The 25991-nt window shown below is 47.9% G+C and overlaps 3 protein-coding genes across 5 annotated transcripts; 2 read left to right on the top strand and 1 right to left on the bottom strand.

The window, feature by feature from the left end:
* Positions 1-312: 312 nt before the first annotated feature.
* Positions 313-6805, bottom strand: wdr31 (WD repeat domain 31). Of its 2 annotated transcripts, none has more exons than XM_003974814.3 (10): positions 6594-6805; positions 4226-4296; positions 3598-3730; positions 3390-3464; positions 3150-3294; positions 2922-3022; positions 2737-2804; positions 2215-2356; positions 1783-1945; positions 313-1601 (listed from the first exon to the last, which is right to left on the bottom strand). In XM_003974814.3, exons 2-10 carry the CDS (start codon positions 4270-4272, stop codon positions 1405-1407), a joined length of 1071 nt encoding a protein of 356 aa, XP_003974863.1. In that variant the 5' UTR covers positions 4273-4296; positions 6594-6805; the 3' UTR covers positions 313-1404. The 2 variants fall into 2 exon arrangements, with proteins under 2 accessions (XP_003974863.1, XP_029685746.1); XM_029829886.1 differs by lacking the exon at positions 6594-6805 and adding an exon at positions 4956-5206.
* Positions 6806-7305: 500 nt separating this feature from the next.
* LOC101066291 (guanine nucleotide-binding protein G(q) subunit alpha) lies at positions 7306-21111 on the top strand. Of its 2 annotated transcripts, none has more exons than XM_029828972.1 (7): positions 7306-8079; positions 14783-14967; positions 16181-16335; positions 16429-16557; positions 16656-16785; positions 17061-17214; positions 17424-21111. In XM_029828972.1, exons 2-7 carry the CDS (start codon positions 14821-14823, stop codon positions 17612-17614), a joined length of 906 nt encoding a protein of 301 aa, XP_029684832.1. In that variant the 5' UTR covers positions 7306-8079; positions 14783-14820; the 3' UTR covers positions 17615-21111. The 2 variants fall into 2 exon arrangements, with proteins under 2 accessions (XP_029684832.1, XP_003974824.1); XM_003974775.3 differs by having other exon boundaries at positions 7307-8466.
* Positions 21112-21745: 634 nt separating this feature from the next.
* On the top strand, positions 21746-25974 carry LOC101066066 (guanine nucleotide-binding protein subunit alpha-14). The gene is made up of 8 exons (XM_029828973.1): positions 21746-21773; positions 21880-22086; positions 23661-23845; positions 23925-24079; positions 24919-25047; positions 25141-25270; positions 25339-25492; positions 25562-25974. The coding sequence occupies exons 2-8, from the start codon at positions 21966-21968 to the stop codon at positions 25750-25752; spliced, it is 1065 nt and encodes a 354-aa protein (XP_029684833.1). The 5' UTR covers positions 21746-21773; positions 21880-21965; the 3' UTR covers positions 25753-25974.
* Positions 25975-25991: the final 17 nt, after the last annotated feature.

Below are 25991 nucleotides of genomic sequence, written 5' to 3' on the forward strand. Positions count from 1 at the left end.
ACCACTAGGTGGTGCTATAATGGACTTATACCGGGAGCGTTTTCGGTGGGATTGAATCAATTGTGGAATGTGACAATAAGTGTGAGACGGGGCTCAGAGAGTTACCTGCACCAAGCATAGTGAAACAAATATATACATATCATATATAGTGGATCCTCTAAAGGTGCTTAAAAACATCCTAATTGGTGCCTTTTTTTTTAAGTAAACATATACAGGGGTTCAGTAGGAGTTCACCTACATTTCTCAGTGTGACACCTTAAAGGACATATGCAGCTTTAAATGTCACGTTTTGGGGTTTTTCTTTTTTTTTAAAAAAAAAGGGTTTCACAAGCAGCTTTTGCTCCTAACACATTTATTACCTAACCACAATCTGTTACACTCGAAAGATAAAATTGGCTGCAGTCAAATCCTCACATTTAAGTCTGATCATCCTGTTGCCTGCTTTATAGTTTCAAATGTAAAAATATGGGCGGAATCTTCAGCATCGTAGCTCAAAGCTACGCAGGTTTAACATCCAGTTTGGTAGATCTCTACAAATGCTGTTTAGGATTTGCTAAAACTGAAATCGTGAACAGGCTCGGCGTCCTGATAATGAGTTAAGGCCATTCATATAAAGATTAGCATCTCTCTGGTTCAAATACAAGATGCTAGTTTAATACCAGGTGTTTTGAAAAGGAAAACGCAAAATTTGAAAGGGTTGCAATATGTTGAGTCCAGTTTGTTTTTTAAAAATAAAATAAAATCAACATAACAAAGAAAATGAATCTGATCCTTTTGCATAGTCAGCTTTAAAACCATTCTGTTCAAATGTGCAGACCAGAATAGTTTGGCCTAAACTGGTTTAGGACGTGTAAATACTGGACATCAGCACTAGTGCCAGGGAAATCCTATAAAAACCATACAAAACAATGCATGGATGCGTATGATGGCACCAGTGCATGTATTCATCGTAGCACGTTATAAAAATATCCCTGTGTTCCTCTTTAATCACACTGATGATAGATTTCATTCTGACTGGTAAAAAACCTGAGGAACAATGAGAAAAGGTGTTTCAGTTTTAATCTAAAGGCCTTCAAACCCGACTGTGATGTCACCATGGTTACGGCCGCAGCAAATCCCATGAACTTGTTTTGCTATTTTAGCTGTGTAGAAGTGGCAGGAACCTGATTCCGGGCTTTGACAGCCAGTCTGGCTGCACCGCGAGGACCGATCACATGACATTCCATTTGTCTTCCAGCTCCTTCGAGGAAAATTGGCCATCTGCTCATTTTGCTGCTGTGATGAACCGTTCTTTAGCACTGACGCTCCCTCTGCCAAGTGTGTGTGCTGCGGGCGCCTAATCTGGCCGGGTCCAGCGGCCGTGGGACGGTGACCCGCAAGAAACGTCATGGAGGTGAATCACAGTCAGAAGCGCGCCACCACTTTAATATCCAGGCCGACGGTGCCACCTGTGCCAGGGCCTTGAGCCTGGTTTAGAACCGGGCCCAGTTGAATTTGGTGGAGGCCGCAGCTGAAGCTGGCGCACAGCAGGCTGCTGCAGTCAATGGGAGACAGAGACACCAGTGGGCCGGCACCATCCAGAGGTAACATGGCTAAACAAACTGGAGAGGTTGAGAGTTACGTTTAAAAAAGGTGTTAATGGGTCTTAGCATGCAGGAGTGTCCAGACCCGGTCCTCAAGGGCTTCATTCCAGCCGGGATTTATGCCCCCCCCACCTGGTACGGCTGGATTTAGGCTCTCGAGGACCAGATCTGGTGAGGTGTGGGTGGGTGTGTGCGCCACCTGCTGAGTTCTGATCCCAGATTCTGATGGTGCTGTCATGGGAGGACGTCGCGACCCGAACTGTGCCGTCAGCAAGCGCGGGGAGGAAGACGCAGCAGGCTGTGGTCTGCTGGTGACCTCTGTACTCCACAACTTTACAGCCGGGCTGCCGCAGGTCCCAGAGCTGAGAACACACGACCGGACCTCAGAACAGCCTGCTCGTAGCAGAACTCGTTTCAACCTTCCACAACAAGCTCGTTAAGAAGCTGCTTCATATTTAACTCTGACCGACATGTTCTCTAACTCACAGTGTGCTTAGTTATAAAGAAGCACAGAGAATATTGTACTGGCTGGCATTTGTCTGCTGTCGCCATGGCAGCGGTAACAATTCCTCCGCTGTCGGTCTGATTCATTCTCTGAACGAGTGTACAGGAACGTGACTGAGGGTCTCACCGTGGCCTCACAGCCCTGGCCTCCAAAGCCGTTACTGCTGGATACCAAGTAGTTCCCGTTGGGAGACACGTCGCAGTGGGTCTGGATGTACTGCTTGGCTGGAAAAGTGTTGGTGACCTGCCATGAGCGGCTGTCCCACACCCTGCACACATGCAGGAGGAGACAGTGTGCAGGATGGATTGAGTTAAACTGGCCCCACACATGGCCCCCACTATGGATACCTTTGTTAAAAAAATGTAATTCAATGCACGTTCAAGAGCGCTTTATGGTTAAAATGAGAATAAATAAAAGGGAACTTGGAAAAATGCACATATGCATGTATACGTTATTTGAATTACTGTTATTAGTATCTTAATATAAAGCTAAGCTAAGCTACATGACAGTGGTAAATTACTGTCTGCAATCCAAATCTGTACCATAACACGTAATAATAATAATAATCATGATGAGAATTTCATCTGACCTCACACAAGTGTTGTTGCTAGGCTACAGTCAAACTAGCAAGAGTTCATGGTGGTGTACCGTATCATTTTATCCTCAGAGGTCTGGGCTACAGAGGAGCTGCCTGGCACCCAACACACATGAGTGACCTGGACAAAGAGAAGCGATGATCTAAAGATGAAGTGTGCACTTTTTTACGTGGTCACGTACGTGAAGCAATTCCTCCAGCTCCATCAAAGCAACACTGACCAGACCAGCTAACTCACCAGGTTTCTGGAAATGTTGCGTCTGTGTTCGCATTTGGCAGATTCGATGTCCCACAGGCACATCCAGTTGTCACGTGAACCGGTGCACAGCTTCCTCCCATCTGCAGAGAACCCAATAAACAGATCCACGCTCACATGGAGCAGATGGCAACACACAACATGATGTCATCGCAATTCAATTTAGGTGTGACTGTGGCAAACGGAGGAAATCTGTGTGTCCGTGTGTACCGGGACTGATAGCGACTCCGTTGACCACTAACTCATGACCGCAGAACTCCTGAATAGGTTCGTCCCCCTGGTTTAAGTCCCACATCAGAACAGTCTTGTCCCTCGATGCGCTGAAGATCCACGTACTTCCTGGGTAACACACCACCTGTCCGATAGTTGGGGGCAGAATTAACAGGGGGAATGTGTCACTGGCCACTCAGACACCTTTATCAGTGCGCACAGGCGTAATATTGACGTTACCTTGGTAACCTCTCGGTTGTGGCCCTGAAAGGACTGACACATCCGGCCTTGTTTCCAGTCATACACGACCACAGCCTGTAGGGACAATGACGCACGCCATAGTCACTGTTTGTGTTTGAACTTTGCTTCTTTAACTTTCCCTTTTCCTTTCAAACAGCACAATGGTTGATTTATTACGTGTACTTGTCTTAAAGCCGGAGAGGTTTACCTGGTCACTCCCACCAGAAACGCACAGATCTGGGCTCAGATTTGTCACAGTGTTAATGGACCCTTGATGAGCAGGTTCATACTGAACCACCTGACTGTCAAAGGTGTTATCGGCCTTCTCCCCTTGAGATGCCCTAAACACAAATATTTCAGTGTGAGTCCATATTAGCAAGTGTCGTTGGCCTATGATCTGTGGCTGTTTGTCTTTCTGCAGATCTGCTGTTAAAACCGGCTGGAAATGAACTGAAAAGATTTTTGTTTATAGCAAGATTTGAAGATTCAGTTTTTCCGGGAATATCTATACAACGTATTGAATAAAATGTGAAATGAAGTCAAAACAGCCCTGCGAGCACTTTGAAACCCCCCATAAATATTCAGTTCTCTCTTGAGAATGTTCAGGTATTGATGTCTACGTTTGTTTTATTCACCTCTTGAAGGAAAGTGATTCCATTGTAGGTGCACAACAGATACCAACCTGCTTACAGGTGGTCAAAGCAGGCCAAAATGGAGGGTGTCCTAATGTTTTCCGCAACTGGAGGACTTTTATCAGTCGTATGAACTGTGTTCTGTACTACCAGGCAGTAGAGGAGCATGCAGGGATGCAGAGGCTGTCTGAACTGTTTTCTCACCTGTACAGGTCAGACCTCTTGCGAAACTTGCTCTGTAGCTTTCCCATATCTGCTGGGAAACAGCACTCGCACTGACAGAGAGGAAAAATCTGTTAAAACAAAACTGTCTCCATGATAAATGTCTGTACTTCCTTTGAGATGAGGTGGCTATATAATAGATGTCCAGTTCAAGCCAGGACTATTATTCAGTGTTAAACTGAAGATGTCATTAAAGCACACAAACTGAAGGCCGCCGTTTATTATTGTAACGAATCAAACACTAAAATTCAATTCTTATATATCTGTTATAATAAAAGTTGGCTACACAAGCTTAAAAAAGAAAGGGGACTACAAATATAGCAGAAAAGTATTTACATATTTTATATCAAACGCATTAAGCTCATTAATAAAACCAAACAACACCAACAAGAACTCCAATGGTAGACGTTAAGACTCAACTAAAGTTAGATTAAACCTCACACTCTTACGCAAGCGCTACACACACACACACACACGCACACACACACGCACACAGCCTCGTTATGTGGTATACAATAGACAGGAAGGAGAGAGCGCTGAAATCCTATTAGGGCGACATCATTACTGTCACAAGGAATTAACTTAGTCACCCGAAAACACCTGCTATGAGCTGTCCTACAAGGCATTACGCAACAAACCACAGACCATTTAACCGAAGGCACTAATGAAAATAATTCCTCCGTTTCTACATATGTGAAGCAGAATGTCTTACATGTCACAGGCAGTTCTGATCGCTGAGCGACGCCGAGGCTATCTCGCTAGCATGCTACTTTGGTTAGTCGGTGACGCTAAAATAATGTTCTAACAACCACAAAACACGGACATGCACACGGCTAAAATACGCAAACTCGTAGTTGAAACGTCCGAGAAGCCCGCCCTGTCAGACAGCTGTCCGAAGTGCACTGAAAGCGTAACATTTTTACTCCACGGTCCCATCCCTTCCTCCGTAGCGACCATGGAACGACGCTTTCTCTGGTAACTAGGAGAGTGTCATGTGACACGTGACAGGAAATAAACGATTTATGCTTTACAAAATAAAAGACAAACGTATATTTTGAAACGTTATTTATGTGTACTTTTCCGGTAGTAGTTATACATCAGCACTACTACTACTACTACTACTACTACTACTACTACTACTACTACTACTACTAATAATAATAATAATAATAATAATAATAATAATAATAATAATAATAATAGAATTTCGCTCAGCAGACTTGACACAGCACATATGAGGCCGAGCTGAATTTCAGGTTTCGTTTTAATATGAACCGTAACAATAGACTTGTATCCGGGATGTAGGTTCTTAGACTGAACACTGCTCATTTTAAGGTAAAAGATGACTTCCTATAAAGACCACACTGAGCAGCAGATGACACCCTAGCAACAACCACGTGAATCAAGCACTGGACACTACAGTGGAGATGAACCACCAGGACAGGCCTACTGGTATTGAGCGCTTTAGTCATTCTTTTAGTTTATGGGCTCAAATTTAAAATTCCCAGTGCTTGAAGACATATAGGTTATATACTTCAGTATAGTCAATAACAATGATCCCAAGAGTTCTGGCAACAACGCAAAAGCAGGACAGGGTGCATGTCTGAGAACAAAAACAAGACCAAGCCAACTGACAATTAACTGACTGACAATTAGTTTCCAAATTATTGTGTGATATTAAAACTAGGTGTAGCTAAATATACATATATATGCTAATCATCCTCACTGTGGTTTAAAGTTCTGATAGACACAACACGTGAGCACCCCTGATGTTAGTATAGGCAATAATGCATGCACTCACAATCACCTTCACCATCAACACTTCCATTGGTGACAGAAGGCCAGCAAGCCAGACTCAAAGAGTCAAAACTGGACAAAATGCCAAATTGTCCTTTGATTAAATCTTTCCAATTTAAATATGAATGTAATTATTTTTGACTGACTTTTTGAAATGGGAGTCTTGATTATGCTGAGGATCACACCGGCTGAACCTGCTCCTGACCTGTGCCTGGATGTCCCTCTACAGGGAGCGACTGTCTTTCATTAGACACAGATTAGATCCCTGAGCTAAAAAAAAATATGGGACAAATGAGACAGGTCCCTGCAGAAAACTGAATTCGACTAGAACCAATTTTTCTTTTCATAGCATATTTCCCTGGAGTTTAGTCTGGTCATATTATCTTTTCCATAGATAAAAAGAACCAAATAGAAATCATCATGAGAGCATCCCTGATGAGCTGGATTTAGACAAAAGCATTACATGCACTTAAGCCTACAGTCAGTTGAATGATGTCATTTAAATGGCCTAAATTGGGCACTTAGTTAGAATGCAATCAGCACTGCTCAATACCTGTGTGAGATGACCTTGATTCCAACTACATGCAGCGAAAGGATAAAGTGAGTCAATGCAGAGGCTCCCCAACTTCACACACCACAATAAAAGTTATGCTAAACCAAACAGCAACGTTATTTGTCCTCACTAACTTATAAACGTGTGCTCAGTGTCCAATTATCCTCCCCTACAACAAACTCACTCAACCTGTTGGAACCGGTTGAGTCACATTGAATATTAACTTTGGCTAGCTAGCTAACTGAGGGCTTTTTGCATGTTTGGATGGGTTGTTTGTTTGTTGTTTTTCTAAGAGCAACATGCGTCTGTTCTTTCACCACCACACAATACGTGACCCGTTTCTTCCGGTTTGTTTACACCCACAATAGCCGAGTGCGTAGTTTGTACACGAATATGTGTTAACATTTATGCAAATTCGATATGGAATCGGAGGAATTTAAGTTCAGGTGTGAGTCACAGGAATCCGTCACAGCGGGTCCAGTGAAAATGGCGTCCGAGTCGATCACTCCTATCATTGGTTCCGTTTACATTTTAAACAACCGATTTATACAAAAATTCAATTTTTAGAAAGGGGGGGATCGATTAACAGTTGGTCGAAGCACTTGATAAATAAAAACACAACTGCTTCTTCTTGTGCCTGGAAAAAAAAAACGGTTTCATCTTTATTGATAAAGACGAGGCTGCACAAACATCCCCATTCATAAACATCCATTCCACAGGTTGGGGTGTAAATCCTAGTGTGGCGTTTGTTTGACGTGACACTCCCCCCACCCTCCCTGGTCAGTCGATGGGAGGCCGACGTCACCCAGCCAGCGGAGGAGTGGACGGCCTTTGTAATAAAAATACATGAAGAGAAGCGAGGAAAAGAAGATTGGCAGCGGGGAAGCGGCAGCGCGGGGACTGGCTCCGACTCACCCCGCTCAACAGCCTCGGTCGCTTTTTGGAAAGAAAATTTAAAGGGAAAAAACAAGCAACGCAAGCTGGGATATACCTCCGTCGAGAGCTCCGGCCGAGCTACTACATTTTATGCGCTTTCCTTGCTTTTTTTGGAGGGGGGGGACAGACCCAGGGAGATAACTGTACTGTATCCCAGCCTAGCGGATTGGAGTGAAAGTCCGCCATATTCTGCCTTACCACGCCCGGGAGTCGAGCCACTGGAAAATAACCCACAGTTCTACGCATGTGTTTTTCACGTTGCCAACACCCACGGACCATAAGTTGAAGGCAGGAGATTTTCTGGTGTTTTTGTTCTAATTGGGGGGGTGGGGGGGATATAACACCGTCGGGCCGTTTAAAGAGCCGCCGTCCGGCCGCGGACGGGAACGCTTAACGAGATCAGACGGAGCAGCGCGGAGGATGTGTCTTAACCGGATCCGCTGATCGCATTCAGAAGGAAAAGCACATAATACCAATCAAGACTGCACCGATGTTCGTGGACGCTGTCTGGAAGCTGTCGGGAGGCCCATAAAGCGTGCAAGAGCTGGGGGTCGGTCATTTGCCAAGTATCTATTTTTCCTTCCCCAGCACAATCTGCTGTTGGTTCTTATTTGGGGTGGGGGGGGGGGTTTAAAAGGGGCGATCGCACGTTGTTCCACCCCAGCCGGGGCCTGTATGAGGACGTTATTTGGCTCCCAAAAGGCCCGTTTTCTCTTTTGTTCTACTCCGGTGACTCCCGACATCTGAATGAGCCATTGAAGGAAGAAAGGGCGTAAAGTCTGTGCTTCTAAAGGAGAGAGAATGACCCTGGAATCCATAATGGCGTGTTGCCTCAGCGAGGAGGCGAAAGAAGCCAGGCGGATCAACGACGAGATCGAGAGGCAGCTCCGCCGGGATAAGAGGGATGCACGCCGGGAGCTGAAACTGTTGCTTCTCGGTAAGCTCGACGGGGAGAAAAGGGGGTCAGGAGCAAATCCCCCCCCCCCCCCGGTAGAAGTGTCACAGGGGTGGGGTGAGATTGACAAATGAGCATCTATTAAATGGACTTCCACCTGAGTGGAGTTGGGGAGTGGGTGGTTGAAATCTCAGCGTTTGGCTCAGCCCCCCCCCCCCCCCCCCCTTGCCCCCAGCTGTGGGTGAAATAAAAACACCTGATTTAAATAGCTGTGACAGGTCAGGAACATTCTAATGCCCAGACACTCTGAGGGCCTGCAGTCTTGACCCTTCCCCTCCTCCAGGACCTCCTGGGCCCTTTTATTGGTCCCATCCTGACGGTGTGACCAAAGTCTCGCGTTTTATTGGAACTGAGCAAAGCTTTGCTGCTGCTCAACACCTACTAACCCTGGCAATGATTATGTGTGTGAGAGGCAGACTAGGGACTGTTTCAGCATGTATGGAAGCTTGTGTGATGGTATGCCCACCTAGAAACTCTCATGTGTGTTTTGAATCATCTGTAGCCGTCCCACTGTGAATCAGCGTGTTGACACCAATCCCATAATTAATGATTCATAATGTCTTAATCCTTTGTGTATATTGGCTCCTGTGTATGTTCGCACGGTGGGATTGAACATGCCTATCAGGATGTATTAGTCACACCGGAGAAAATCTAGGAGGAAAACAGGTTGTCCTGTTTTTTTTAAAATGTAACCGGGGTGATGACCACAGTTGGCGGCGCCAGAGACCTTTGCCCCCCTCCCCGTTACTCCGAGAATGTGCTGAGGAGATGGTGGTTCATAGCAGCCAGACGCTGAGTCTGAAAACACGTAGGACGGTAGTCTCGGACCTCTGGCTGGCCTGAACTGTGTAACGAATCCTCCCTAACAGGATATGATGGAGCCAGCTGGCATCTCCTTTGTTAACAAGGAGCAAAATATTATGTTCTGGTCACACTCCAGTTGATTTTAATACACAGTGACTTTGTCGTTAGGCCTGCGCAAACATCCATCCCTGACTTTTCTGCTAACTTTTGTTATTCCCTCTAATACATCAAACCTTCTACTCCTGTGCACAATTAACCGTATGGTAATTTGACAGATGTAGTCCTCGTGTTTGATGGCTCATAGACAAGAATGATTCTATTTACATGCAAATTCTTTATGGTCTCTGCCTAATGGATCCTGTTGCTATAGGGCGCCATCGTTGGTGGACTGGTTGCGTCAGCGTGTTGTAATCAGTTTCCTGCATGTGGGGAGCATATGTGTGACTTTTGGATGGAGAAATGAAACTGAAAGGCGATGGGAGTGCTGTCCTACGGTCGGTGTACGGTCAGTAAATGACTTTAGATTGCCAACAAAGTTAATTATTTCTGCATTTTTCAATGAACCCTCTCTCTGCCAAGAGTGGAGCTCAGCAGACGAAGCCGTAACTCTCCAAAGGACCGGACTTAACACTTTAGCTTGAGGAAGCTTCTCTTTGCACTCTTTTTCCTTAAGATAATGGAACACTTGGGTTTTGATAACCGTCAGTCACGTGGATTTAATCAGCGAAGCAGGCCACTAAACTCACTAGTCTGGTTAAGGTGGAACTCCTTTCTAGTGCTTGTTTTCATGAATGGAAGAACTTTTGTCGAAATGATCCAAAAAGGCTGAATCGTAAATGGGCAAACCTCTATAATAAAATGTAATTTAATTTTATAGATTCACCACAGGCTCCATTTAAATCAGACTGCCTTTCCACCAGGCTTCTGTGGAGAAGTGTGTGCGTGCGTGCGTGCGTGCGTGTGTGTGTTTAGTCAGCAAGTGATCATTTTCACAGCCCGCTGCCTGATCTGTTCCTCCACAGTGTCGTATGAAATATGAAAAGGTTGGAGGCACTTGGCTCAAGATGAGATAAAGTGGAGCCCCTCATTCACCCTTCCAGAAAGAGCTCAGTGTGAACATTTAAAAAAAGAAAATCCAAATATTCCAAATGAAAATGAAAGTACAATGTATTGTTGGGCAATAAAGTGGAAACTAGGGACGCGACCTTGATGAACTAGTTGAAATGTCTCGTCCAGTAGCCTTGTTGATTTAAAAGTTCAATCCCATCCTTCCAAATCCCAGACGACCATTTTGACTCTCCATTTAAATTCTTTCTAATAACTTGAGCCCTTTACGCTACGATAAAAGGTGTAAGGTGGCTCCTGGAGAGCCGATGGTTCAAACAGCCTGTCCGCTGACCTGTGTGCTGTGTTTGAGCTGCATCGCCGCCTCATGTCGCGCACGTCTGACCTCGTTTGCTAAATAGATTTTTGAAATTGCTACAAAAGTGGCACAGCACTTTTAGACCCTCCTGAGACATGAGGATCTAGTTTATGAGACAAACCTAGAAAAATTGAGGCGAATCGGTCCAAGACAACAAGTAGCGACGTCACGTGAGTGAAGGAGGCATCGTGTCGGAGGAGTCTCACATCTATATAGTTCAGCTCTAACCTCTGCCCTGATGCTTGTTCAAACATCTGCGGCGGCTCTTTACGGTTTTATCGGGCGAACGAAAGCTGTGCGAACTCTTTTGTAAAGTTCTAACAAACGCATTGTCTTTGAGAGGAAGCCCTGAAGAGTCGTATGATCCTTCTATGAACGCAGCCCAGTTAGCAGAGCGGCGATACGAAGCGCGGAATTATCTCATCTTGTAGCGCAGACAGGACGCAAACTGCATCTCGCCGCTGTTGCGCAACACGAGAAGACGGCGCTGCACATGTGCACGTATTTACATTGCGAGTGCATGAGTGGATGCCCGGCTGCAACGGGTTTTTATTAAAATCGTGCCTCTGCATTTGACTCGGGAGCGCTGGTGCTTGCACGAAGCTGCACACTGAATTGATCTAACACGCGCAGGAATGACGTGTCTAATGAAAGGAAGGAGGAGGCGTGACCGCCTTTACGCTCAATTTACAGCTCTGAGGAGCTGGAAGAGAAGAATTGCCATGTGGAATTTCATACATCCAGACCTCAGTGAATGAATCGCGGGCCTGCCCAGCAGCAACGCCCCAAACCCCTTTAGACGGATAGAACCGTCCAAAACGGTGTGTGGTTACGAAATCAGTTCATCGAATAACGTCAATATACACATCGAGTCCCTTATTAGAAGAAAGGATTAGTATTCCTGAGCCAGTGATTTGTTTAATCAGTAGATGAGTCTGTTTGATTAAGTCACAGGAGGATCCTGGACTCCTTTTTCAGGGGTTGTGATTTGCAGGGAGGCGGTCTCTAGACCTGACTGACACACACATCATGATGGCGCTCTGCAGTAATCACATTGGGGTCCGGGTGAAGTATTTTGGGACCCCTGTATGGGGGCCCTCTGCTCTCCTCACGGGTCAGCAGCCGGCTCTTCTGTGCCGGGACCACAATGCGGTGGTGTGTTCCAGAGTCTTGGGAAATGGGCCATTTTTAGACATACTTTCTGAAAGCCAAATTTAAAAAAAATATATATGTTGACTTGGTCTGTGTGGTTCACCTCTGTTTGGCCACTTAACGTGCAGTTTTTGCCTCTGTAGGTCCACATAGTTGATTTAAAATGAAGATCCCGCCATTGTGGAGACACATTTAGCTTACCAATGTTAGATTTTGATGAATATCTTCTGCTTTGGCGAAACATTTCTGACATTTTAGCCGAGTTACATCATGGGCTTAGCACATATAAGTCCCGTATGGTGTCCATGCCGTTACATCCAGAATGTGCTCCGCATTTGTTCTCCATTAAATCCAGTCAGAAACATTTGCTTCTTCACAGATTAGTAGCATTTTTGTTGTTGCTTGCTCAGAAAGCCAGATGGTTTGAATTGTTATACTGCCCCCGGAGCATGGGAGGAGCCGTGTGTGCGTCCAAAATTCAAATGCAATAGTGGGTCGTAATAGGCAAAACTTTTTCCACCGTCTCATGACAGTCTAGAGTCCACCGGCGTCCACAGAGGTTGCGTCTGATCTGGAACTCCTCTTCTGATGGTACCAGATGCCACAGCCCGTAACTTATCTGCCTGATTTGGAGGCGTCTACGTTGCATCTTCACGTTCTGGCGCCCCTCCGAATTCATGTGTTTGTCAAGACGTTTCTATACCTGCCATATTGCATCGCGCCCGCTAGAGAGAAACCTGGTAGTCGGGTGACATCCCAAGACCCAAAGAACGATCTGTTTCCGCTCTCTAGCAGCGATCAGAGGCACAGCCCCTCAACCACCTTTACCGACATGTGAAACACGTGTAGCCCAGCAAAATCTCACATCCTCGTCAGATATTTTGATTTCCATCTACACTCGACTTGAATTTTACCGGCCTCTTCGTACAGAATCGGTCGGCTCCACTTCACACGTGTGCGTTGCAGAGCTGAATATTAAAATGCTTTGAGTTTCCAGGCTTAAATCCTCCCAGAGGTTTGATCAGACTGTCCTTATATTTGGACTGTATAATCTAAAGACACTGGGGATTGCTCACAGCTTTGGCTGTGGTCACCTGTTCTGAGCTGGACCAGACATGTTTACCTCTAAGGAGTCATGCCAACCAGGCCCACCTCAGATACCTGGTTAATCCAGCTGTGACGCAGCACCTCATGGGAAGACTTGGCTGTCTGCTGCCATGTTACCTCATTTCTAATAATTGTGGGGCTGGAAGGCAGCTCATTGATTCATCTTGCCAAATGAACGTGTCTCCAGAGGACGCATGTCAAATACACCTTCCGCCTCTGACAGCATCTGTTTTGTGATTCATCTCGTCGAGTTTCGCAGCCTAAAACTCAGCAGCAGCATCGCAGCACCGGTTTATTTAATGTGTCATTGGACATCCCACCATTCCTCCGTCAGGATCTCAGTTTTGTTGTTTGTTTTGCCGCGATTGAGCGGCGGTGACATCAGAACCACACAAATCCAAAAACACACCGGCACAGTTGATTGGAAGTTTGCACTTTGCTTGTTTGAAAAATAGAATGTGTCCATTTTTAGCGTGGATGCTGTAAGTCATTAACTCTTGTGCAACATCACTGGCAGCGCAGTGACTAAGCACCAGCCGTCGCCGGGGTTAATTCAATAGTTGATTATAGGTGGACGGAGCGTGTGGGGGCGTGAAGCAGGCAGCCACGTGACCCCCCCCCCCGCCTTTACTGGCTCAGGTGGATGTTTCACATCCATGTTGTTGGGCATCCCAACAAAATGTGTAGCGTTTTCTACTGTGTGCAGTTATTTGTCATTGATTTCAGCTCAAGAATATAAAAATATCTATATAAATTATCTCACATGCAGACATTGTAATAATGTGCATGTAATAAATGTGCATTTCTGCTATTTTTTTCTGTTACAGCTTTATAACAGAGCTGAGACCATCTTTTTATATTTAAGTGTTCTATATGTGCCACAACATCAAATAACAAATGCAGGTGTTCAGGCTTTTCATGCCAAACACTTGTGGAAAGTTCCAGCGGGAGCATGATTAATTTCCATAGCAACCTGCGACACCACCACTAATGCAGCATTTTTAAAAAGCTCATATTAGCCAACGCTAACATGGCAGCCTCATAGAAAGGAACAGCAAAACAGTTCAGTTCACACTGGAAATGTGTTTACTTTTGGATCTACAAGAGGTGAAATGAGCAACAACATCTATTACTGTAAATCACATGATCACAGTGTTCCAACAGTGGACACTCCTGTTATTATTTAAAGGAGTTTTGGCTAAAAGAGCACAGATAAATGATGGTTTCCTGCTTCTAAATGGATCATTCTACTTTAAAAGTGGGATTTGATGTTGCAGCGGTGCTGTTTGGGTGGTGCAGAGGAGTGTGTGTGTGTGTGTGTGTGCGTGCGCGCGCGCGTGTGTGTGACCCTGGTATGCGGCTGCTGTGTAAAACAATCGCTCACTCCCTCCTGCCAGAGTTAGAGGTGAGGTAAAGTCAGACCGCTGCCAAGAGTTTCAGTGAAGCAGAGAGCAGCAAATATACACTCCCTTTGGAGGTTTAGAAACATTTAATTCTGCATTTTGTCAGTGGTCCCTGCCCATGTTGCCACTTGGTCCCAGATATAGTTTTATTTTTTTTACAGAACTGTGGCAGATTTGCCTCAGTTTTATTTCCCTTTTTTAATTCCAAAGAGTTGTTTGGCAGTTGGAAGGAAAGCATCCGTTTATCGACGCAGGCCTCTCAGGTCCTGGCAGCTGTAATTAATGTTTAATGCTGTATTATTGGGGGGGTGTTTTTAAATCCTCAGTTAGACCCACAGATTCTGACACAGGGGGATGCGTGTGTTGCTTTGTTTTCGGTGAATAACCCAGACTGCCCGTTTGTCTGCAGGCACCGGGGAAAGTGGGAAGAGCACCTTCATCAAACAGATGAGGATTATCCACGGCGCCGGCTACTCAGACGAGGACAAAAGGGGTTTCACCAAACTGGTCTATCAGAACATCTTCACGTCCATGCAGGCAATGATCCGCGCCGCCGAGACGCTCAAGATCCCCTACAAATACGAGCACAATAAGGTAAACCAGCCGTTGGACACAGAAATAACCACAGTGGTGAAGAGTGACAGCCAGTCGTCCTTGTTTATCTTTGCTGCGCCGTCTATCACTGGGAGCAGCCAGCCGTAACCGTTTCCTGTCCCTATTTGACACTTCCTGTGTCCGTTTTATCCGGCACGTTTCCACACGAACGCGAGTCGACTGTTGCTTCACCTTTCTCGTGCGCGGTCGGTCACGCGCGGCTTCAACAAAGAGTCCTCTGTGGACGCCTGAAGTGACAAATGAAAGGAAGTGGGCGCAGCTTTCAGCGCCATCACGGTCCATTACAGCTGACAGCCGACGGCCTCGCTCCAAACGGTGCTGCTGAAACCTTTCTGAGAGGTGGGGGGTCGCCCGGAGGGGACTTGGTAGATGCAGCGCGGCGCCCTGGCACGCAAGACAAGGAGAACCTTCGGAAATGACCCATGGTTTGATCCCAGGAGAGCGGTCAGAGTCGGTGGATTCCCGGGCTCGTTCCGTTAGTCAGGAACGGGGTGGCAGTGAAAGCAGAGCAGCGGGGGTTCGGCGCGGCTGCAGGAGCAGCTTCACAACGTTGGGCGTGTGCTCAGCGGCGTGCACGTGTGCTCTGGCTGCCTGAAGGAAAGGGAGACGCAGAGATTTCCCCCTAGTTCGTGACACGCTGGTAAGCCCCATCCGAAGCGTAGCCAGCTCCCAATAACCTGCTGCGGCGTCAGTGGGTCTACAGCGGGAGCGGGAGCAGGCCTCTTCACTGGTACAGAGGAAGTGAGAATGAAACCTGTCAATCATGGCCACAGCTACAGACGACACGGGGCCCAGCAGGGGAACAGAGACGTAACCCAGAGTGGGCAGACACTCGGTCTTCACCAGTTCTTCATTTCTGGAAAACCGCAACGTCGTCATTTTGTTCTCTATATCCAGTGCAACACTGGCGGCTTTGTTTTAGTTCATTTAGGTCCCGGCGAGCAGATATTTATCTTTTGTTGTGGGACACGGGGGAGTTTTAATGGGAATCTGGGACAGCAGAACTTCCCCTTTAATGGAGCCACTGGGAATCAGATAATAGGTCTGTGTGGAGCCTGAGGGGCCAAGATATAAAAGTGATAACTAGATCTACACAACTTGTATTGATTTTAGGAAGGAAAGTTTGAGGGTTCATTAAATCGGCGTGTTTGTGTCTTGCGAGTTGACTCGGTCCGTCTCTGTCTCCCCTCAGGCCAACGCCAACATCGTGAGAGAGGTGGATGTCGAGAAGATCAGCATGTTCCAGAATCCTTATGTGGACGCAATCAAAAGCTTATGGAATGACCCGGGAATCCAGGAGTGCTACGATCGGAGGAGGGAGTACCAGTTGTCTGACTCCACTAAGTAGTGAGTAGATGCATGTGGAGCTGTGGTTGTGGTTTAAGGACACAAAGATAAAGCACCTCTAGTGGGCGCTGATCTGTCCTCTCTGTCCTGCAGCTACCTGAACGCTCTGGACCGGATCGCTGACTCGGGCTACCTGCCCACCCAGCAGGACGTGCTGAGGGTTCGAGTCCCGACCACGGGCATCATCGAGTACCCGTTTGACCTGCAGAGCGTTGTGTTCAGGTTTCTATCTGCTGCTGTTGGTCTACAGTTTCCAGGGTTGATCATGTGACGCCAGCATTAACGGACTCGCCGGGACTGGTTTCTCTTCCCCTTGACAGGATGGTGGACGTGGGAGGTCAGAGGTCAGAGAGGAGGAAGTGGATCCACTGCTTTGAGAACGTCACCTCCATCATGTTCCTGGTGGCCCTCAGCGAGTACGACCAGGTCTTGGTGGAATCGGACAACGAGGTGAATGAAACACCCACGTGAAGTCAGAGGAGTTCGCGAGGAAACTCGCCAAAATGTTTATGAGCATTTAGTCAAAGCGTCGTGTCGGATTGTCAAAGTCCTGTCTGGGGCTTGATCCCAGAAGGCTTAGGCAGAACTCCTGGAGCTGCGTTAGTCAGCCTTTTCCTCTCTGCTGCACTAAAATATACATGAATGTATTCAGAAGTTCTCCCTGAGTGATAAAGGAGTGCATTTATTGACGTGATTAACTGGTTCTGACTCGCCCTCTTCTGCAGAATCGAATGGAGGAGAGCAAAGCTCTGTTCAGGACGATAATCACCTACCCCTGGTTCCAGAACTCCTCCGTCATCCTCTTCCTCAACAAGAAGGACCTGCTGGAGGAGAAGATCATGTACTCTCATCTGGTCGACTACTTCCCGGAGTATGACGGTGAGTAAAATCGAAAACGCCAGCGGTAAAAAAGGTCTCACAGAGTGTGGGAAATTGCAGTTTCCACGGCCCGGCCCGGCCCGGCCCGCGTTGCTCATGTCAGCTGAACATCGAGCGATACTACAGAACACATGCGTCTTCTTTTCAGCGTTCCTTTCTGATTTAAAGCGTTTAAAGCCTGGCCTCTGCCCTTCTTTCCCGCCCCACAGGACCGCAGAGGGATGCCCAGGCGGGCCGCGAGTTCATCCTGAAGATGTTTGTGGACCTGAACCCGGACAGCGATAAGATCATCTACTCCCACTTCACCTGCGCCACCGACACGGAGAACATCCGCTTCGTCTTCGCCGCCGTCAAAGACACCATCCTGCAGCTCAATCTCAAGGAGTACAACCTGGTGTAGAGCCAGGCCGTGCACGGGTCCGTGTGGGACGGTGCACCGGAAAACACACAGGAAAAGAAAATCGGAAAAAAAAAATTCAGTGGTTGCGTAAATCCTAATTTATTTGCTATTTGTGGACCTCTTGGGTCTGGAGCGGAGGGGGGGGGGGGGGGTTTTGTCTCCCAGCTTTGTGCATCGTGACGTTTTATTCCTTTATTTTCCAACCTAATGAACGGAGCTCCGACGTGCACAAGAGTTGAGGGCTTTTTTTCCTTCCTCGTTCTTCTCGGTCACACTGATACACAAGAGGTGGAATGAAGGCCACGTTCTCACCCCTCCCTTTTCTAAACGAGGAGGATTTTAATTTGTTTCTTTCGTATCCTCATCCCACCTGCCAGGTCGGTTTTTGGTGTTTTGACGTCGCGGTCTTGACCCGGTGGCTTATACCGGGCCTACACTGACCCCGTTCCTTTGCGCTGATTCCGAATAGGTTCCAGTCCGGGACCCGACGCTGCACTGACCTCTTACAATTGAGCACGTGTGACGAGGTCTGTCCCAGCCTGTTGGGGGGGAGGGCGTCCACGCCGTGTGTTTGGGGGGAGGTTCTGGAGCTCTCCTGCGTCCACGTCCAGGAACTGTCTTATAGGAGTGTTGACCTGTTGCAGAGCTAGTGGGGGGGGGACTTAAATGTTCAACTGTGCCACTCTGATGAGTTCATCCTGGGAGGACGTGTATTTATTATCGATGCCAAAACAACGGAAGCGCCCGACTCCGCTGTTTTTTCCCCTCTGCTGGAAAGTGCCGAGGGCCTGAGGCCCGATGCATCGACGGACCGGCTCGCTCCGGCGGGGCTCGAGGTACTCAACGCCCCCCGCAGCTCGGACTGACGCCGGGAGGTCAGAGAGGAGGTGGCCGCCCCTGCTCAGACTGTCTGACCACGCCCGCAGGTGCGGCTGCAGGCTCCTCCCACTGGAGGCCGGCTGGCGGTGGAGATGTGAATGATTTAAGGGTACGCGCCGTCACCGCGCCGGTGGGACGGAACCACACACTCGCAGTGTTGATGTTTGTACCAAAGTTAGCCCTTCTGCTCTCTGATTGGTCCCTCTCATTTACACCCATTCCCATGGCAACATTAAGTATTTTTTCAACTATTCCTGAAAACGTAAGCCTGTAATTTCCATTTATTGAGGCATAGTGCAATTATGGATGCTATAATCATTGTACATACATCTCTATATATATGGCAGCAACTTTGTTGGCTTTGTAATCATTACTTTTTGGGCAGACTGAATGTGCAGTATTGAAAATATGTATCTATGTAATTGTATTGTACGTCTAATGGCTAATTCAGTTTTGGAAGAAAAGATATTCTTAACTTGTTTGTTTATGGCTTCATTTTTTAAGAGGAGAATGTAAATTTTGAGTTTCCCTCTTGGCAAAGAACCATTGTTCGGCTGCAGGAAGAGGAACGTGGTGCGACGATGATGGAGCAGTACATAAATGAGCAGATAATTCCATTTTAAAGATATATATTTAAAGTCAGATATTTAATTGTGATGGTTTAGTTCTTAACTGGCCTCAGAGGTGTGACCACGCCACCCACTCATGTGTACATCTATATTTTTAAATTCCCTCGTGATTCTTCTCCCCCTCTTCACCGGTTGTTGCTGCAGCCCCTGCGTGTAACCCCCCCCCCCCCCCATTCTTCTCTTTAACTCCACGCCACATGATGTCTGGCGAGCCGGCCGATTGTTGCCCGACCTCCTCGTGATCTACGGTGGAACAGCCCCTCCCTGGGATAAGAACGGGGTCACCTTGGGGACCTCCAGGCGGGTTCGAGGCCCATCAGGCGGCGTCTGAAGCCTGTTTCTTTAAGCCGACCTGCTCGGGCCTCATTAGAATGGTACATTTCCAGGTGCTTTCTTTTCACCGACCCCCCCCCCTCCGCCCCATCGTGATCGCCACCACTCTGTTAGAATGTACAGTATTACTTTATTTATGAAGCGACCACGTAGACAATACGCAACACTTCACGTGTACATATTGCCTTATTGAAATAAGCTGTGCCTCTGGAGCTCCGTGCACGGCGTGCGTGTTTTTATGAGAAGTGCAGCCAATAACGCCCCCTTTGGTCGCCCAGAAGCTCGTTTGGAGGCGTCTCGCTGATGATGGCGCGGCGGCGCGGTCTGGGCCGAGGCCTGGCGGGTCACCAGCCCTCAGTGGGGAGCCAGCTGCTTCAGCTCCAGTCCTGTTCGCAGTGGTGGGGGCGATTTAAGATCACTTTGCTAAGAGGGTTCGCTGCCAGGTGTTTGGAAGCTGGACGTTCACACTTCTCGGGGTTAAATAGAATATCGCCTGTCTGCAGTTGCATTAATCAGTAACTCGCCGCCACGCCCTGGTCAGAAGGCCGGTTGCACCGTTCCTGCTTTGATTAAAGGGAAAATCCTGCCGCAGACGCAGCTCTGAGCCCAGTGTGGAGAGAGGAGCCGAAACATTGAGTCAGCTCAGAGACCAGAAATGTCTGCTCCTGTTGGGCCGGGTTTGAGTCTCGGCTGCTCTCCTGGCAGGACCTTCAGGAACGTGAGCTGTTGGATCCAGTAACTCCAGAACTGGAGGACTGCAGTCAGCCTGGGGAGTAAAGAAACAAAAAAAAGGCTTTGCATATTCGGGCTTTTTGACCTTCAGACTCTGGAAACATCTGCATTTCAACTGATGATAGTATTATTAACATGCTGTCATGTATTTCCAACCCTGGTTTTGTTTTTCCAACATGATTCTGGTCAAAAGTACTTGGATTTTTCTCTTTTATTAAAGTCAGGTGACATATTAAGACGATGCGTTTGTGTGCTGCCTGTCGGAGGTGCGTCACTTGTTTTAATTGCTTGAGGAATGCTTTTTTCCAGACAAACCTGCCGTGTTTGTATTTAAAAGTGTAAATCTTTTACAGCGGGACACCGATCCGATCTTTGCGTTATGTTCCGACACCAGTTTCCCCGGGCGTATCGCCAAGCAGCCTGCTGGGTGAAGTCGCTTCTGAGAGGGAATCCGAGTGTGTTTTTAAATATGCAAAGCCTTTTGAAACATTTGAAACGGAGTGGCGAAACTTGGCCGGCACAGAGCTGGGTTGTTTACATTCATGAAATTACCTTTATTACATATTTGCCATTGTTGTCGTAAGTAGAAGCAACACCCACAGAAGCCCATCACCCCCTCCCCTTTTTTTCATTAATTCTCTGTTTTTCCGCCATTGACGTGTTGACCTTCTGATCTCTGAAAGGTCGATCGGGTTTTTCATAAGCCAGACCTTCTCTGACCTTCAATTCAACTCCAGAGAAAGGTGAAATCTTTGTTATAACTGTTTCTGCTGATGAGAACATGTTGAGTCTTACTGTTTTTGTAAATGTTGCAAAGCAATCATGATGATAGTCTGGACTTCTCAAACATGTATGTACTGAGAATGCTGTTCAAAGAGAGGACACCAGTGTGGATAAATAGAAAGTAAATTGCACAAAAAAGCCCCCAAGCTGTGTGTCATTTCTTGTAACCTTGTCACATTATCTATCCTAATAATTTAAGGCTCCATTGGCACAAACTGACATCTTTTATGTTTTTTCAATATTCTTTCTGAAGATCAGGTAGTTAACGGTGTAACTATATTAGTCTAGCAGGCATTCACAATAGTGATTAATTTGCAGACTGAAACACATGAACTTTTATGTAGGTATCGTTATTTTCGTATTTTATTAACGTGTTTTTCAGATTTTATTAATAGTTTTCATTCTTTTTGTAATTATGAAATATTCTGCCCTCTAGCGGCTTCGTTTAGTAATTGCGCCACACCGCGACCAAAGCAGGATTTTTATTTTTCTTCCTTGTAGCCCAGGACTCGTTTTACTGGGATTGAATTGATGCACTCTGGTCATATTGGTTCCATATTGCGCACGCACGCACACACGGGCCTGGTTGCTTCTTGCATCCATCTGTCGCCCTTCGTTGATTTCCTCATTACGGCTGTGTGGAATAATCACCGCCTGCTTCCCAATTTCCCAGTGGATCCCGTGTGTCCAGCTCTGGCCGCGCCCTCCTGGAACACCTGGAGGATATATTCCAACCAGATCAAGCGCGCACTTCATATCAAGCGCGGAGCTTTATCCGTTTGGACCCGCATCCGTCAGCTGCTGTATCTATTTAGCCATTAATTAATCTCTCAATAAACTTCCCTTTCTTCTTCTTTTGAAGATTGCCTCCTTCTCCCCCTTTATTTTATTCATTTATTTATTTTAAAGATGCTCTGTGACACCTGCCCTCTGTGAATTTGGAGCCAGGCAACAGGTGAAGCGGCGCGGCGCTGAGAGCAGGCGGAGGGGGAACCATGGCCGGGTGTTGCGCGTCTGCGGAGGACAGAGAGAACCAGAGGATCAACGAGGAGATCGAGAAGCAGCTGCGGAAGGACAAGAAGGATTCCCGCAGGGAGCTGAAGCTGCTGCTCTTAGGTGAGCATCCTCAAGGCCCACACCAGTGACGCCAGGTCATAAAGGGGTTAAACTGGTTTGAAGCCCCCCTCTTAGGCTTTAACGTTCCCATACAGGCACATTTAACTATTGTTCTAATTAACTAAATAAGTCAGGTCCTTTGTAAACAGCGCTTCCTGGACTAGTCCTGGTCTGGAAGTGAAGACACAGAACAGGTGAAATAACAGACCAAGCTTGAGCAAATGTACCATATTTTGAGAAGATGTGAGGTGGCCGGACCTGTGGTCCTTCCATGACCCATCTCCACTCGCTCCTTCTGAGCGTGGGGCCGTGCAGCCGTCCGTTTAACGCTAGGAAATACTTGTTGACGTGGGGAATGGCACATATACTGAAGATGCCGCGTTTGTTGGATGTTTTTGGTTCCATAATTAATAAAAATGCCCTGTTTAAGTGGAGCACTGGGAGAGACTAAGGTGAAGAGGGAATCCACTGCTAGTCCTGCTTGTCCTGGGGTTTTTATTCCCTGTTTATTTCTTTTAACTGTGTATTCTGTGCACACAAATCTCTGAACGTAGAGGGAGACACCACGGACTCCCTGAGTCATTTATTTTAAACCCACATCAACACCGGTAACGCTCCGCCGTATCTGAAAGCCAGAACTAGCTGGTGCGGCTTCACCTCATGCAAATGTGATGCAAATGGTGCCAGTGCAGGACGGCAGCCGTGGGCCCGTCTCCGCCAGAGCTTTTCCAGGGTCAGATTGCTGCCCACAGCCGCAACCCTCCTCCTCTTCGGTGGCAGATGGCAGACGTGTGGCAGATATTAAACTTCAGCAGTCACAGATGACACGAGTCAGAGCGCCTCCTTGGATCTCCTCCACAGCCTGGGAGGGAGAGTGGGAGTGTGAGAAAGGTCACTTCCTGCCTCTTCAGCCTGACCGGATTTAAAGTGTCGTAGGGAAATGTTGCACTAGAGATCATGTAGCAGAGCTCTAGAGAGCAAAAGGAACAGGAATACTGAACGCAGACGAGTGTGTGTAGGAGCCTCAGAGCTACAGGAACAGTGTGACAGAAAAAACAAAGTCTAACCCTAACCCTAACAAGAGAAACACAAAGGTGGCGCGGTGAGAGCCCTGCGGCTCTCCCGTTTTCCCATTGCTTTCTTCAGTGCAACGGCTGCAGGGAATCGTGACGTCTCAGGGTTCCTCTCGTGGCCGGGCCTCCCAGAACCTTGACTTGTAAACCAGATGCATTCAAATGCAGCAGGTTCGTAGGAGCCGCGCTGCCGAGATGCAAAGACGAGGAGTCGGGATGCAAAACAGGCAGCCCTGCGAGGGTCAGCCGGGTCGGGAGGAAGATGCAGGCCCACGTTCGCCATCATTTGTTAAACAAATATCGTCCGCATGGCTGGATTTTGTTTTTTCTGGTGGTGAAAATCCCTCCAGGATGTTTTTAGTGTGGAATCACAGTAAGCGATTCAAACCACGATGGGAGCCTCGTTGGGAAGACCAAACCTGCCTTTATTACCCTAAAAATTAAAAACATAAAAATATTGTTGTCACACTAACCAGAACGGTGTTTTTCTGGGTGCGACAGGTACCGGAGAGAGCGGGAAAAGCACCTTTATCAAACAGATGAGGATCATCCACGGAGGCGGATACACGGATGAGGACAAACGGAGCTACGCCAAACTGGTCTACCAGAACATCTACATGTCCATGCAGACCATGGTGCGAGCCATGGTGCCGCTCAGCCTGTCCTTCTCTGATCCTCACAACCAGGTAGAGGGACAAGGGGTGCTGTGCCCCCCGGGGCCAGGACGGATGGGTTCTGATGGGTTCTGTTCTGGGTTGTCAACAGGGACACGCGGACGAAGTCCTGAAGGTGGAGGTGGACAAAGTAGAGGAGTTGGAGCCAGACCACGCGTCCGCCATCGGCAGTCTGTGGAAGGACGAGGGAATCCAGGAGTGCTACAACCGGCGCCGGGAATACCAGCTGTCGGACTCCACCAAGTAGTGGGTGGATGGATGGATGGATGGATGGACGAGTAGGAGGATGGATGGATGGACGAGTAGGAGGATGGATGGATGGATGGATGGATGGATGGATGGATGGATGGATGAGTGGGAGGATGGATGGATGAGTGGGAGGATGGATGGATGGATGGATGGATGGATGGATGGATGGACGAGTAGGAGGATGGATGGATGGATGGATGGATGGATGGATGGATGAGTGGGAGGATGGATGGATGAGTGGGAGGATGGATGGATGGATGGATGGATGGATGGATGGATGGATGGATGGATGAGTGGGAGGATGGATGGATGGATGGATGGATGGATGGATGGATGGATGGATGGATGGATGAGTGGGAGGATGGATGGATGAGTGGGAGGATGGATGGGTGGATGGATGGATGGATGAGTGGGAGGATGGATGGATGGATGGATGAGTGGGAGGATGGATGATGGATGGATGGATGGATGGATGGATGGATGGATGGATGGATGGGTGGATGGATGGATGGATGGATGGATAAATGGATGGATGGATGGATGGATGAGTGGGAGGATGGATGGATGGATAAATGGATGGATGGATGAATGGATGAGTGGGAGGATGGATGGATGGATAAATGGATGGATGGATGGATGGATGAGTGGGAGGATGGATGGATGGATAAATGGATGGATGGATGGATGGATGGATGGGTGGATGGATGGATGGATGGATGGATGGATGGATGGATGGGTGGGTGGGTGGATGGATGGATGATGGATGGATGGATGGATGGATGGATGGATGGATGGATGGATGGATGATGATGATGTAACCACTTCTGCTCCTTCAGCTATCTGACCGACCTGGATCGGATCGCGCAGCCGTCTTACCTTCCGGACCTGCAGGACATCCTCCGAGTGCGAGTGCCAACCACCGGAATCATCGAGTACCCGTTTGACATGGAGAACGTCATCTTCAGGTGGGATGGGACGCCCCGGTGGGTGGGGGTGGGGGGGGGGGGGGGGGGGGGGGGGGGGGGTTAGACCGAAATCTGACACATCTGTCATGGCAGGATGGTGGACGTGGGAGGTCAGAGGTCAGAGAGGAGGAAGTGGATCCACTGCTTCGAGAACGTCACCTCCATCATCTTCCTGGTGGCCCTCAGCGAGTACGACCAGGTCTTGTCCGAGTGCGACAACGAGGTGCGAGTCCCGGTGGGCGACACTCCAGTTTGGTTAAATGGCGCTTTAATAAGTTAGTGTGCTTTCAGAACCGTATGGAGGAGAGCAAGGCCTTGTTCAAAACCATCATCACCTACCCCTGGTTCCAACGCTCCTCCGTCATCCTCTTCCTCAACAAGACGGACATCCTGAAGGAGAAGATCCTGTACTCTCACCTGGCCACGTACTTCCCAGAGTTCACAGGTTGGTGAGTTTGGTCCGACGCCGCCATCGCCGCTTTGATTCCTAACGCCGCGACCTCTGACCCTGCAGGACCCCAGCAGGATCCTGGCGCCGCTCAAGAATTCATCCTGAAGATGTACCAGGAACAAAACCCGGACAAAGAGAAGACGCTGTACGCCCACTTCACCTGCGCCACCGACACGGAGAACATCCGCTTCGTGTTTGTGGCCGTCAAAGACACCATCCTCAGACACAACCTGAAGGAGTTCAACCTGGTGTGAGGAGGAGCAGCACCGCTCCGACGCCGTGGGAGGCCCAAGAGAGAACATCTGGTTCCTACAGACATCTGGATCATCCTGTCATCTGGATTAGTGGTTGATATTAGTGGTTCTGGTGTTCCTCTGTGACCCACCTGTAGCTGTTTTACTGTGGGGAGATTTGAGTGTTTGACCCATTGACCCTGTTCCCCAATAAACCACCTCTGTAGCATCAGTCCAGCGCTTCCTTAACAAATAAAAAG

This window comes from Takifugu rubripes, chromosome 21, assembly GCF_901000725.2.
Source record: "Takifugu rubripes chromosome 21, fTakRub1.2, whole genome shotgun sequence".
NCBI lineage: Eukaryota > Metazoa > Chordata > Actinopteri > Tetraodontiformes > Tetraodontidae > Takifugu > Takifugu rubripes.